Raw genomic sequence first — 12,773 nt, forward strand, 5'->3', positions numbered from 1 at the left:
GCGGACACACCAGGAACCGCGGTGTTAGCCGTCGAATGGCGCTAGCTGCGCAGCATTTGTGCACCGCCGCCGTCAGTGTCGGCCAGTTTGCCGTGGCATACGGAGCTCCATCGCAGTCTTTAACACTAGTAGCATGCCGCGACAGCGTGGACGTGAACCGTATGTGCAGTTGACGGACTTTGAGCGAGGGCGTATAGTGGGCATGCGGGAGGCTGGGTGGACGTACCGCCGAATTGCTCAACACGTGGGGCGTGAGGTCTCCACAGTACATCGATGTTGTCGCCAATGGTCGGCGGAAGGTGCACGTGCCCGTCGACCTGGGACCGGACCGCAGCGACGCACGGATGCACGCCAAGACCGTAGGATCCTACGCAGTGCCGTAGGGGACCGCACCGCCACTTCCCAGCAAATTAGGGACACTGTTGCTCCTGGGGTATCGGCGAGGACCATTCGCAACCGTCTCCATGAAGCTGGGCTACGGTCCCCCACACCGTTAGGCCGTCTTCCGCTCACGCCCCAACATCGTGCAGCCCGCCTCCAGTGGTGTCGCGACAGGCGTGAATGGAGGGACGAATGGAGAAGTGTCGTCTTCAGCGATGAGAGTCGCTTCTGCCTTGGTGCCAATGATGGTCGTATGCGTGTTTGGCGCCGTGCAGGTGAGCGCCACAATCAGGACTGCATACGACCGAGGCACACAGGGCCAACACCCAGCATCATGGTGTGGGGAGCGATCTCCTACACTGGCCGTACACCTTTGGTGATCGTCGAGGGGACACTGAATAGTGCACGGTATATCCAAACCGTCATCGAACCCATCGTTCTACCTTTCCTAGACCGGCAAGGGAAGTTGCTGTTCCAACAGGACAATGCACGTCCGCATGTATCCCGTGCCACCCAACGTGCTCTAGAAGGTGTAAGTCAACTACCCTGGCCAGCAAGATCTCCGGATCTGTCCCCCATTGAGCATGTTTGGCACTGGATGAAGCGTCGTCTCACGCGGTCTGCACGTCCAGCACGAACGCTGGTCCAACTGAGGCGCCAGGTGGAAATGGCATGGCGAGCCGTTCCACAGGACTACATCCAGCATCTCTACGATCGTCTCCATGGGAGAATAGCAGCCTGCATTGCTGCGAAAGGTGGATATACACTGTACTAGTGCCGATATTGTGCATGCTCTGTTGCCTGTGTCCATGTGCCTGTGGTTCTGTCAGTGTGATCATGTGATGTATCTGACCCCAGGAATGTGTCAATAAAGTTTCCCCTTTCTGGGACAATGAATTCACGGTGTTCTTATTTCAATTTCCAGGAGTGTATAAATATATGGAATCAATTTGACATTCCCTGTCGACAGCACTTATTACTTTATGAGCTAGTTGTGTTTCACAAGAACGATATTTTCTGAAACCGTGCTGATTATGTGTCAATAAATCGGTTTCTTCGAGGTACTTCATAATATAAAGTACTTCAGCAGCGGGGCATAATCAGTACCTTCACTGGACGATGCCGATGGTAACATTACCGATGACAGTGCCACAGAACTGGAATTACTAAAAATAGTTTTCTGAAATTCCTTGTCCAAAGGAGACCAAGTAAATTTTCCAGATTTCCAATCCAGAATAACTGCCAACATGAGTAACCTAGAGGTTGATAGCGTAGCGAAGCAGCTTAAATCGCTTTATAAACGCGTCACTTCTGGTCCGATAGCGTACAAATAAGGTATGCTGAAGCAATACCACCATTTCAAGCAATCATCTTCAACCACTCTCTCTACGAAAGACAACTGTAGGTTGCAGAGATTACACCAATACTCGAGAAACGAAATCGAAGTAATTCGCATATCACTGACGTAGATCTGCAGTAGAATTTTGGAAGATATTCCGTTTTCGAACATGATGCATTGCATCGAACAGAACAGCCTATTGACACGCAGTCAGCGCGGACTCGTAATATATTGTTCTCGGGTCCTTGGCAAACACAACTATCTCTTCACACGAAGAAATGAGTGTTACCAATAGAGGATCTCAAATTGATTCCACACTTCTAGATTTCCATAAGGGTTCGACAAAGTTCATCACAAGAGACTTCTAATGATATTGCACGATTCAGTTGTCCTACTGAATTCATGATATCCTGTCTGAAACGGCAGTTCATAGTAATTGACAGAAAGTCATCGGGTAAAGCGGAAGTGATATCTGGCGCTCCTCAAGAAAGTATTATAGGCCATCTGCAGCTCCTAAATACATAAATGAGTTAGGAGACAATCTGAGGGCCGCTCTTAGGTTGTTTCCAGATGATGCTGCCATTTACCTCCCGGCCAGCTATGCCATACATTCATTTACTCCACGACACTGTGGATGTTTGTTATAGACCAGAGAGTTACTCTCAAAATGTATGTCCGATTCCTGGTTGGCTAGGATGTTACCCTGATGAAGGCAAGTGTATGCACTTTTGTCCCATTATACGTGTTGTTGTTGTCGTCTTCAGTCCTGAGACTGGTTTGATGCAGCTCTTCATGCTACTCTATCCTGTGCAAGCTTCTTCATCTCCCAGTACTTACTGCAACCTACATCCTTCTGAATCTGCTTAGTGTATTCATCTCTTGGTCTTCCTCTACGATTTTTACCCTCCACGCTGTCCTCCAATGGTAAATTTGTGATCCCTTCATGCCTCAGAACATGTCCGACCAACCGCTCCCTTCTTCTTGTCAAGTTGTGCCACAAACTATGTGATCTACCCATCTAATCTTCAGCATTCTTCTGTAGCACAACATTTCGAAAGCTTCTATTCTCTTCTTGTCCAAACTAGTTATCGTCCATGTTTGACTTCCATACAAGGCTACACTCCATACAAATACTTTCAGAAACGACTTCCTGACACTTAAATCTATACTCGATGTTAACAAATTTCTCTTCTTAAAAAAAGCTCCCCAAATAGCAAAACTCCTTTACTACATTAAGTGTCCCACTTCCTAAACTAATTCCTTCAGCATCATCCGACTTAATTCGACTACATTCCATGATCCTCGTTTTGCTTTTGTTGATGTTCATCTTATATTCGCCTTTCAAGACACTGTCCACTCCGTTCAACTGCTCTTCCAAGTCCTTTGGTGTCTCTGACAGAATTACAATGTCATCGGCGAACCTCAAGGTTTTTATTTCTTCTCCATTGATTTTAATACCTACTCCGAATTTTTCCTTTGTTTCCTTTACTTCTTGCTCAATATACAACATCGGGGATAGGCTACAGCCCTGTCTCCCTCCCCTCCCAACCACTGCTTCCCTTTCACGTCCCTCGACTCTTATAACTGCCATCTGGTTTCTGTACAAATTCTAAATAGCCTTTCGCTCCCTGTATTTTACCCCTGCCACCTTCAGAATTTGAAAGAAAGTATTCCAGTCAACATTGTCAAAAGCTTTCTCGAAGTCCACAAATGCTAGAAATGTAGCCTTGCCTTTCCTTAATCTATTTTCTAAGACAAGTCGTAGGGTCAGTATTGCCTCACGTATTCCAATATTTCTACGGAACCCAAACTGATCTTCGCCGAGGTCGGCTTCTAGCAGTTTTTCCATTCGTCTGTAAAGAATTCGCGTTAGTATTTTGCAGCTGCGAATTAATAAACTGATAGTTCGGTAGGTCTTTTATTAATGTATTTTCAGTGGTCTCCGTTTATTCATAATACTTCATGACCTCGTTTTGGAAGGCTCAGTGTGCCCCTGGTAGCCTGTTTGCCATGACTCACATTTTACGTGACGATATACTGAACCTGTTCCCAAGACCTTGAACCATCACACAGCAAGTGTTATACTTAGTTACTGCCTGGCAGGGGCGACATCCTGGAGTACGTGGTGCGTGTGCGTGCGCTGCCGGAAGGCGACCTCTGGGGGCGGGACTACTGTGTGCGGCCGCCACAGCCCAGCCTTGATGACCACAACATCGACGAAGGCGGCGACGAGACCACAACCGCTGTGGCTGCCTCGACAGCCACCGAGCCGACGCGGCGTGAAGATGGTCGCCGCTGCTGCAGGTCTGTCTGGTGACTCCTTCCTTTCCTCCGTTTCAGTTGCTCCCTATTATCCCCTCCCCCTCTTCCTCTTTTCTACCACTTCCTTCACCAACACCGCCGGCCGCGGTGGTCTCGCGGTTCTAGGCGCTCAGTCCGCAACAGCGCGACTGCTACGGTCGCAGGTTCGAATCCTACCTCGGGCATGGATGTGTGTGATGTCCTTAGGTTAGTTAGATTTAAGTAGTTCAAAGTTCTAGGGGACTGATGACCACAGATGTTAAGTCCCATAGTGCTCAGAGCCATTTGAACCATATTTCACCAAGACCTCCTCTTTGCCTACTTTCTCAGCTACCCTGTTTTGTCTTCTACTTCTACCTCTTTTCCTTCTTTCTTACTTACCATTTTTCGATGGAGTCCCTCCTTCGACCGTTCTCATTTCTTTATCTTCTTTCTTTTCCTCTCATTTTCCGGTTTCCTCTACTCCCCTTCTTATCCATCAATCCCTATTTTCCATTCATCCCAACCACAGCAGCACCCCAGTTATTTGTCTCCATATTGACCCAATTTGTTCCCTTTGTTGTCTTCCAATCCTCTACACCACTTTTTCTCCACTTTGTCCCTCTAAACTATATTACCCTTCTGTTTCATCTTCCTCATATGTCTTCTTTTTGCTTCTAGTATAGTTTCTTCTTTCTGAGTCCATCTATTGCCTCTCCCTTTTCCTTCTGTTTTCTTATTCTCTCTTCTTCCTTTCGCTTCTCCATATTTTTTTGCTTTGTAAAGGCTCTGAGCACTATGGAACTTAACTGAGGTCATCAGTCCCCTAGAACGCAGAACTACTTAAGCCTAACTAACCTAAGGATATCACACACATCCATGCCCAAGGCAGTATTCGAACCTGCGACCGTAGAGGTCGTGCGGTTCCAGACTGTAGCGCCTAGAACCGCTCGGTCACACTGGCCGGCCTTTTGCTTTATAATGTCTACTTAGTTTTCTTTTCTCTTCTACCTTTCTCTCACTCCACTTCTTTCTGTTTGTGATTATCATATGTATCATCATAATTATCATGCAACAGTATTCATTCTCGTCTTCCCATTCCTGCGCTGAGCGATACAGAACTGTGGTGACTAGACTGTATTTACATTATGGAGGATAGTGGTTTGAATCTCCATCTGGCCATCCTCATTTAGGTTGCCCATGATTTCCCTAAATCGTTTGAGGCACATGTCGTGACGCTTCCTTTGTAAGGGTGTGGCTGATTCCATTCCCAAACTATTCTTAATCTGAGATTTTCCTGCTCCTAATTCGTCTCCTCCATGTTTGTTCTTCTCATTCTTCTTCCTATTATTCTTCTTCTTCTTCCGCTACTGTATTTATTTCTCTCCTATGTCAGTTCTTTTCTCCTCTATTTTCTTGAAATCATCCTGGTACTGCTCCCTTGTCCATCTCTTTCTCTTCGTCCTCTACGTTTCCTCCCCTTCTCATAACTCCTTTATTTCAGATTCTTCTTCTTCTACATCTCCTCCTCTCTCATCAAAAGCTTTTCTTGCCACTTCTTCTGCTCCTCCTCCTTCCATTCATTCTGATCCTGGTTTGTTCTCATCCACTGCCCTATCCACCTCATCCTTGTACTTCTCCTCTGCTGGATCAGAAGTCGTCGATTCTGATACTGAAACGTATGATTTCAAGGCTGATATGATACCTGAAACTTAGTTATGAGAAACAGTGACCACACACCTCTGAATAAATAGTAACTACACTTCATTCAAAATTTCTATGGTATAGGAATATGTTATTACCATCTTGCGTTACAAGAAATTGTCCACTTCAGTGAGTGTACCGCCAATATTTCTGTTCGCCATACAAAGGATCTTTAATCACTGTCAGTTCTGATAGTTTTTCCGTAACGAAAGGCCAGAACTGGCTTTACTCATACTCACAGAGATGCCTGAAGAGGCCGTTGAAGGGGAAACAGCAGCTTCAGTGACGGAAGGCAAATTAAGAGATTGACACAGATCCACTCAACAGCCTCTACCGTTTGGCATGGAGTTGCAGCATTGTGGAATGATGTACCATATGTCACCTGAGTTCCTTTTTGAGTCAATGCCAAATTGGGGTACAGTTGTTGTTGTCATCGCCAGAGCTGACATCTCTGCACATACTTAACTTTCAACTGCACAACACGGCCTGAGTGGTGGCGCACAATGACTGGTCACTACAGCCTGGCACCTCCCGTCACCGTCAGGTAGCGGTCCAGTGATTACAACCAGCTTTTCAGCTTTTTGCCTAGCTTCATACCTCTACAGTGCAATGCTTGAGCTGTTTAGTTTCAACATGATAAACCGGTGTAAGCTTATAGCATGTGCTCTTGAACTTCGATTACTCAATTTAAGCTTGGAAAATGAGTACAGACTGACTTTAATGAAAACATTACTCTTACATTTGTGTAGTATTTTATGAAACTTATCATAATAGAATCTTCATAGGAAAGATAATATCATTAAGTTCCAGAGCAGTGACAGTTTATGAGGAATTAGCCATCGCAGAAAGACAAAGCCCATGACGCTTCAACTCCACTTAAAATCAAAAGCAACATAACACGGGTTCCCTAACACTTATTTCCAGACACATACGTTATCTCATATTTCGCAGTAATAACAACCCCATAATACTAACAGGACATATACGGGTCCAAGACGAGTTCAGCTCAGAATTATTCAAACACAGGTACTAGTATGAACTCCCAATCGTTCCATGATTCATTCTAAACGATGCAGCTCCTGCTGCCCAGCAAGATACAGAAAAATCCCTGTGAGGTCTGATGACCCAGTTAGCTCTCCACAGTTAGGTAAAAGTAATTTGATAGCACAAATGCATTATAACCCAGTCCGCACATGACCATACCATTACTCATAACACAGTCTAAACACTAACCTGATAGGCAAGCAACCACCAATAGCGTATGTTCTGTTACGTGAGTTCTATATTTTAAGGGGACCACAAGGCAAAGACCAGCTATACTGTCCATGAGTTTTCGGCGAAAGTGACAAGAAGCAGTGAATGGCATCAGTTCAGAGCAGCCAATTCCCTTCCATAAGAATTACTCAGAAGGCCTACCACATAACAATCTCTCGATTCAGCACATGCGTATGACACACAAGTAAGTTGCTCCCATCTACAAAGTTCCAAGAAAAGAAACATACCATGATGTCCATGCTATACGGGCCTCATTTCTCTCTGAAGTCAGTGATTCAAAGTCTCCACAGACTTAACCATAGTAAACACTGCAGGTTACAGTACAGTCACAGAGCACAGATTGCTATAGTCCCCCTTGTTACATACAAGATCCATTATTTACTGCCCCATATACATCCTGCCGTTGATTCTTATTACTTTGCGGACCCTCACGTAACAACCGTCCCAGCTGGCACCGCTGTCCTCCAAGCGATGTGTGACATGCAGCCCTTCGCCATACACAAACCTATTGATAGGCAAAGATGTGCCAACTTCCAAAGCAGTACACTGCTACTACACTGTATTTACCTTCATATTTAATACCGAGCGAGGTGGCGCAGTGGTTAGCACACTGGACTCGCATTCGGGAGGACGACGGTTCAATCCCACGTCCGGCCATCCTGATTTAGGTTTTCCGTGATTTCCCTAAATCGCTCCAGGCAAATGCCGGGATGGTTCCTTTGAAAGGGCACGGCCGACTTCCTTCCCCATCCTTCCCTAATCCAATGAGACCCATGACCTCGCTGTTTGGTCTCTTCCCCCAAGTATCCCAACCCCAACTCTAAATCACTCCAGGCAAATGCCAGGATGGTTCCTCTGAAAGAGCACGGCCGACTTCCTTCCCCGTCCTTCCCTAATCCAATGAGATCGATGACCTCGCTGTTTGGTGTCTTTCCCCCAAACAACCCAACCCCTCATATTTCATTCCAATCACCTTCCATGTTAATGAAGCATTCTCCTTACTCGCCAGCTTGGGTGGCCGACCGGTTCTAGGTGCTACAGTCTGGAACTGCGCTACTGCGACGGTCGCAGATTCGAATCCTGCTTTGGGCATGGATGTGTGTGATGTCCTTAGGTTAGTTAGGTTTAAGTAGTTCTAAGTTCTAGGAGACTGATGGCCTGATATGTTAAATCCCATAGTGCTCAGAGCCATTTGAACCGTTTTTGAATCTTCTTACTCTACTGTATTAGCACAATAAGTAAAATATTGTTACTTGTACAGCGCAAGGTGGCGCAGTGGTTAGCACACTGGACTCGCATTTCGGAGGACGAAGGTACAAACCCACGTCTGACCATCCTGTTACCTTTCCCATGGTTTCCCTAAATCGCTTCAGGCAAATGCTGGAATGGTTCATTTCAAAGGGCACGGGTGACTTCCTTCCCTAATCAGATGGGACTGATGACCTCTCTGTTTGATCCTCTCTCCTAAACCATCCAACCAACCAACCACTGTTAATCGTGTTCTTCTCAGCACAGCAGTTTTACTGCCTGGCTCTGAGCACTATGGGACTTAACATGTATGGTCATCAGTCCCCTAGAACTTAGAACTACTTAAACCGAACTAACCTAAGGACATCACACAACATCCAGTCATCACGAGGCAGATAAAATCCCTGACCCCGCCGGGAATCTAACCAGGGAACCTGGGCGTCGGAAGCGAGAACGCTACTGTACGACTACAAGCTGTAAATCCAGTTTTACTGGCCAGAGGTGTACATTAGTGACGCCACTGAATCCCCGCCCACAGCTGCGAGACCCCGCGCCGGCGCTGCAGCCTGGACCTGTACTCGCGGTACTCGCAGAGCCGCCTGCTGGACTGGCGCGTAGAGCCCGACGACCTGGACGAGCTGGACAGCCCGGCCGAGGCTGACGAGGCGAGCTGCCTGTCCGCGGGCTTCCACCGGCTGCTGCACGACGACCTGCTGCCGCGCGCCGCCGCCACGGCGCTGGCGGGCGTCGCTGCGGGCGACGCGGGCGCCCCAATCGTGGATACTGATGCGGACGTGGGACCCGCCTCGGACGATACAGAGGCGGTGCGCGTGCCCGCGGGCAACTTCAGCGCGGAGCTGCGCGGCCTGTCCCACTACTCGCGCTACGTGGCCCGCGTGGAGGCGTGCAACGACGGCGGCCGCTGCAGCCCGGCTGCGCTCATCACCTTCAGGTGGGGCTCGCACCTGCTTTATGCACAGCGTCTTCCCAAAACACCACAATGGCTAAGCTCTCTAGTTAAACAAGTAAGCTTATAGCAGTACACTGCTACTACGCTGTTGTTGCCTCAATATTTAACAGCGATAAACTCAAAGGATTGCCGAGGTTGGTTTATTTCATATAAAATACTAACGCAGCGCCCACTGCTTCTCATGTGTAGACTCTATCGTCTGCACACATTTTTTTTCCTTAGTCGAATTTTTGTATGTGGACAAGCTTGTCTAAAGTTTACAGTCCAATTGAGGCCATAGAAGCGTGATGTTCTGCAGATGCACTTCTGACCAAAGAGCAACTCTGCTGGCTGGAGTCCTTTTGCGGCGATATTTCCACATAAACTTTCATCCCCAACACATATTTCAGAATACACTACTGGCCATTAAAATTGCTACGCCAAGAGGAAATGCAGATGATAAACGAGTATTCACTGCACAAATATATTGTACTAGAACTGATGTGTGATTGCATTTTCACTAAATTTGGGTCGATAAATCCTGAGAAATCGGTGCCCAGAACAACCACCTCTGGCCATAATAACTTCCTTGATACGCCTAGGCATTGAGTCAAACTGAGCTTGGATGGCGTGTACAGGTACAGTTGCCCATTCAGCTTCAACACGGTACCACAGTTCATCAAGAGTAGTGACTGACGCATTGTGGTGAGCCAATTGCTCGGCCACCATTGACCAGACGTTTTCAGTTGCTGAGAGATCTGGAGAATGTGCTGGCCAGGACAGCAGTCGAACATTTTCTGTATCCAGAAAGGCCCGTACAGCACCTGCAGCATGTGGTCGTGCATTATCCTGCTGAAACGTAGGATTTCGCAGGGATCGAGTGGAGGGTAGAGCCACGGGTCGTAACACATCTGAAATGTAACGTCGAAAGAGCCGTCAATGCGAAGAAGAGGTGACCAATACGTGTAATCAATGGCATCCCATACCATCACGCCGGGGGACAAGCCAGTATGGCGATGACGAATACACGCTTCCAATGTGCTTTCACCGCGATGTCGCCAAACACGGATGCGACCATCATGGTGCTGTAAACAGAACTTCAATTCATCAAAAAAAAATGACGTTTTGCCATTCGTGCACCTAGTTTCGTCGTTGAGTATACCATCGCAGGCGCTCCTATCTGTGATGCAGCGTGTGGGGTAACCGAGCCATGGTCTCAGAGTTGATAGTCCATGCTGTTGTTAACGTCGTCGAACTGTTCGTGCAGATGGTTGTTGTCTTGTAAACGTCCCCATCTGTTGACTCAGGGATCGAGACGTGGCTGCACGATCCGTTACAGCCATGCGGATAATATCCCTGTCATCTCGACTGCTAGTGATACGAGGCCGTTGGGATCCAGCACGGCGTTCCGTATTACCCCCCTGAAGCCACCGATTCCATATTGTGTTAATAGTCATTGGATCTCGACCAACACGAGCAACAATGTCGCGATACGATAAACCGCAATCGCGATAAGCTACAGTCCGACCTATATCGAAGTCGGAAACGTGATAGTACGCATTTCTCCTCCTTACACAAGGCATCGGAACAACGTTTCACCAGGCAACGCCGGTCAACTGCTGTTTGTGTATTAGAAATCGGTTGGAAACTTTCCTCATGACAGCACATTGTAGGTGTCGCCACCGGCGCCAACCTTGCGTGAAGGCTCTGAAAAGCTAATCATTTGCATATCACAGCATCTTCTTCCTGTCGGTTAAATTTCGCGTCTGTAGCACGTCATCTTCGTGGTGTAGCAATTTTAATGGCCAGTAGTGTATGTAACGGAGAACTGAAATATCAGTTTTCATATATTAGGATTAAATTCTTTATATAACGAAATATTTTCTTATTAGGAGTGAATTTCCAAAAACAGTGAAACACGTATTCTTTTTTTTTGTATCTCACTAAGAAGGCAATTTCAGATTTTCATAGATTTAGCTTTAAAAATGCATCCATAATTAATTAATTTCATAATACTTAACATTCCCTACTTCACTCCCTTAGGAGTTCGGGTTTCGACAAATGTTTAAAAACTTTGTTTATTTCTGACCAGCAAGTCAAATACCAATTTTCATAGATGTAGCCTTAAAAAGACTTTAGTTGTTCGTTAATAATGACTTTTTAAAATTCATCCAGTATTTACCCCCCTCAGTAGTTGAATTTCCAAAAATGCTAAAATACGTATTTCTTTCTTATTTCTGACTGAGAAATGAAGTATCAATTTTCGTAATTCTAGCTTCAAAATTGCCTAAATTGCGGCACTTTTTCAAAATGCCTTTTATCGCCTATTTCCCCCTTTAGGAGTGGAATTTCGATCAGTCCCTTCTTAAGCGATGCCTACCCCCTTCCCAAATTTGGAGTTTCTATCCTTAGCGCCATGTGGTCGGCCATGATGAGTCAGTGAGTCAGTTTGACACTATTTCACCTCCTTAGGGACTCAATTTCCAAAACCAGTGAAACACGTGTTTTTTTTTTCAATTCTAATCGCGAAGCCAATTACCAGTTTTCATAGATGTAGCTTTATAAATGGTTTCACAAAGAAATATTTTCGTAAAACATTTCACACCTTGTTTCTTCCCCTTAGGGGTTTAATTTACAAAAACAGTGAAATGTGTACTTTTTTATTTCTAACGGAGGAGTCAAATACAACTTTTCATAGACTTATCTTCAAGACTGATTGCATAATGAAATATTTCCGTAAAAACTTTCATACCCTATTTCACCCCTATAGTGGCTGAATTTCCAAAAACAATGAAATACATTTCTTTATATCTCTAGTTCAGAAGCCAAATTGAATTTTTTATAGATTTAGGGTCAATAATTCTTTCATAATGAAATATTCTCTAAAACACTTAATCTCGTGCTTCTCCGCTTTAGGAATTGATTTTCTGAAAACACTGAAACAATTATTTATTTTGTATCCAACCGAGAAGTCAAATACCAATGTTCACGTATGTAACTTTAAAAATACTTAAGTAGTTCTTTAGTAAAGATTTATTTTCAAAAAAAAATTTCACCCACTATTCCCCCTCCGTAAGGGGATAAATTTCCAAAGATACTCAAACACAGGTTTCTTCACTTCTGAATGAGAAACCAAATATCAATTTTTGTAGGGATAACTTCAAAATTGCCTTAATAGCTACATCTTTTCAAAAAATTTCATCTCCTATTTCACACCCTTAGGGGTGGAATTTAGAAAAATCCTTTCTTGAACGATGCCCACAGTATAAAATCAACATCCTCTGCCAATTTCAAATTTTTATCCTTTGCTGTGTTGGCTGGGCGAAGGTGAGTGAGTGAGTGAGTGAGTCAGTCAGTCAGGCGGAACATTGCCTTTTGTATATACAGTGACACAAAGATAAAGAAGAATACTATTTAAGCTGTCCCTATCTTTAAAGTTCTTATTTACAATGCATTTCCGAGGCTTTGCTTCAACAACAGACGGCAGTTCCAAGATTTAATTCCTGTTCGTTGTTCCTGGGAAGCCGACAGCTTGAAATTACTGCATTACTACGCATTTTCGTCGTGTACTTTCCCCGAGACCTCTGCACTTGAGCC

General features: G+C 45.4%; 1 protein-coding gene across 2 annotated transcripts in view; it reads left to right on the forward strand.

Moving 5' to 3' along the window:
• The window catches only part of LOC126291785 (insulin receptor-related protein-like), a 357,856-nt gene that overhangs the window by 271,516 nt on the left and 73,567 nt on the right, over positions 1-12,773 (forward strand). For both annotated transcript variants that reach the window (XM_049985479.1, XM_049985480.1), the window contains exons 10-11: positions 3,824-4,024; positions 8,766-9,179. In XM_049985479.1, the coding sequence (XP_049841436.1) occupies positions 3,824-4,024; positions 8,766-9,179 (615 nt within the window). The remainder of the gene's footprint in view (positions 1-3,823; positions 4,025-8,765; positions 9,180-12,773) is intronic.

The sequence above is a fragment of the Schistocerca gregaria genome, chromosome 9 (assembly GCF_023897955.1).
Source record: "Schistocerca gregaria isolate iqSchGreg1 chromosome 9, iqSchGreg1.2, whole genome shotgun sequence".
NCBI classification, from domain to species: Eukaryota; Metazoa; Arthropoda; class Insecta; order Orthoptera; family Acrididae; genus Schistocerca; species Schistocerca gregaria.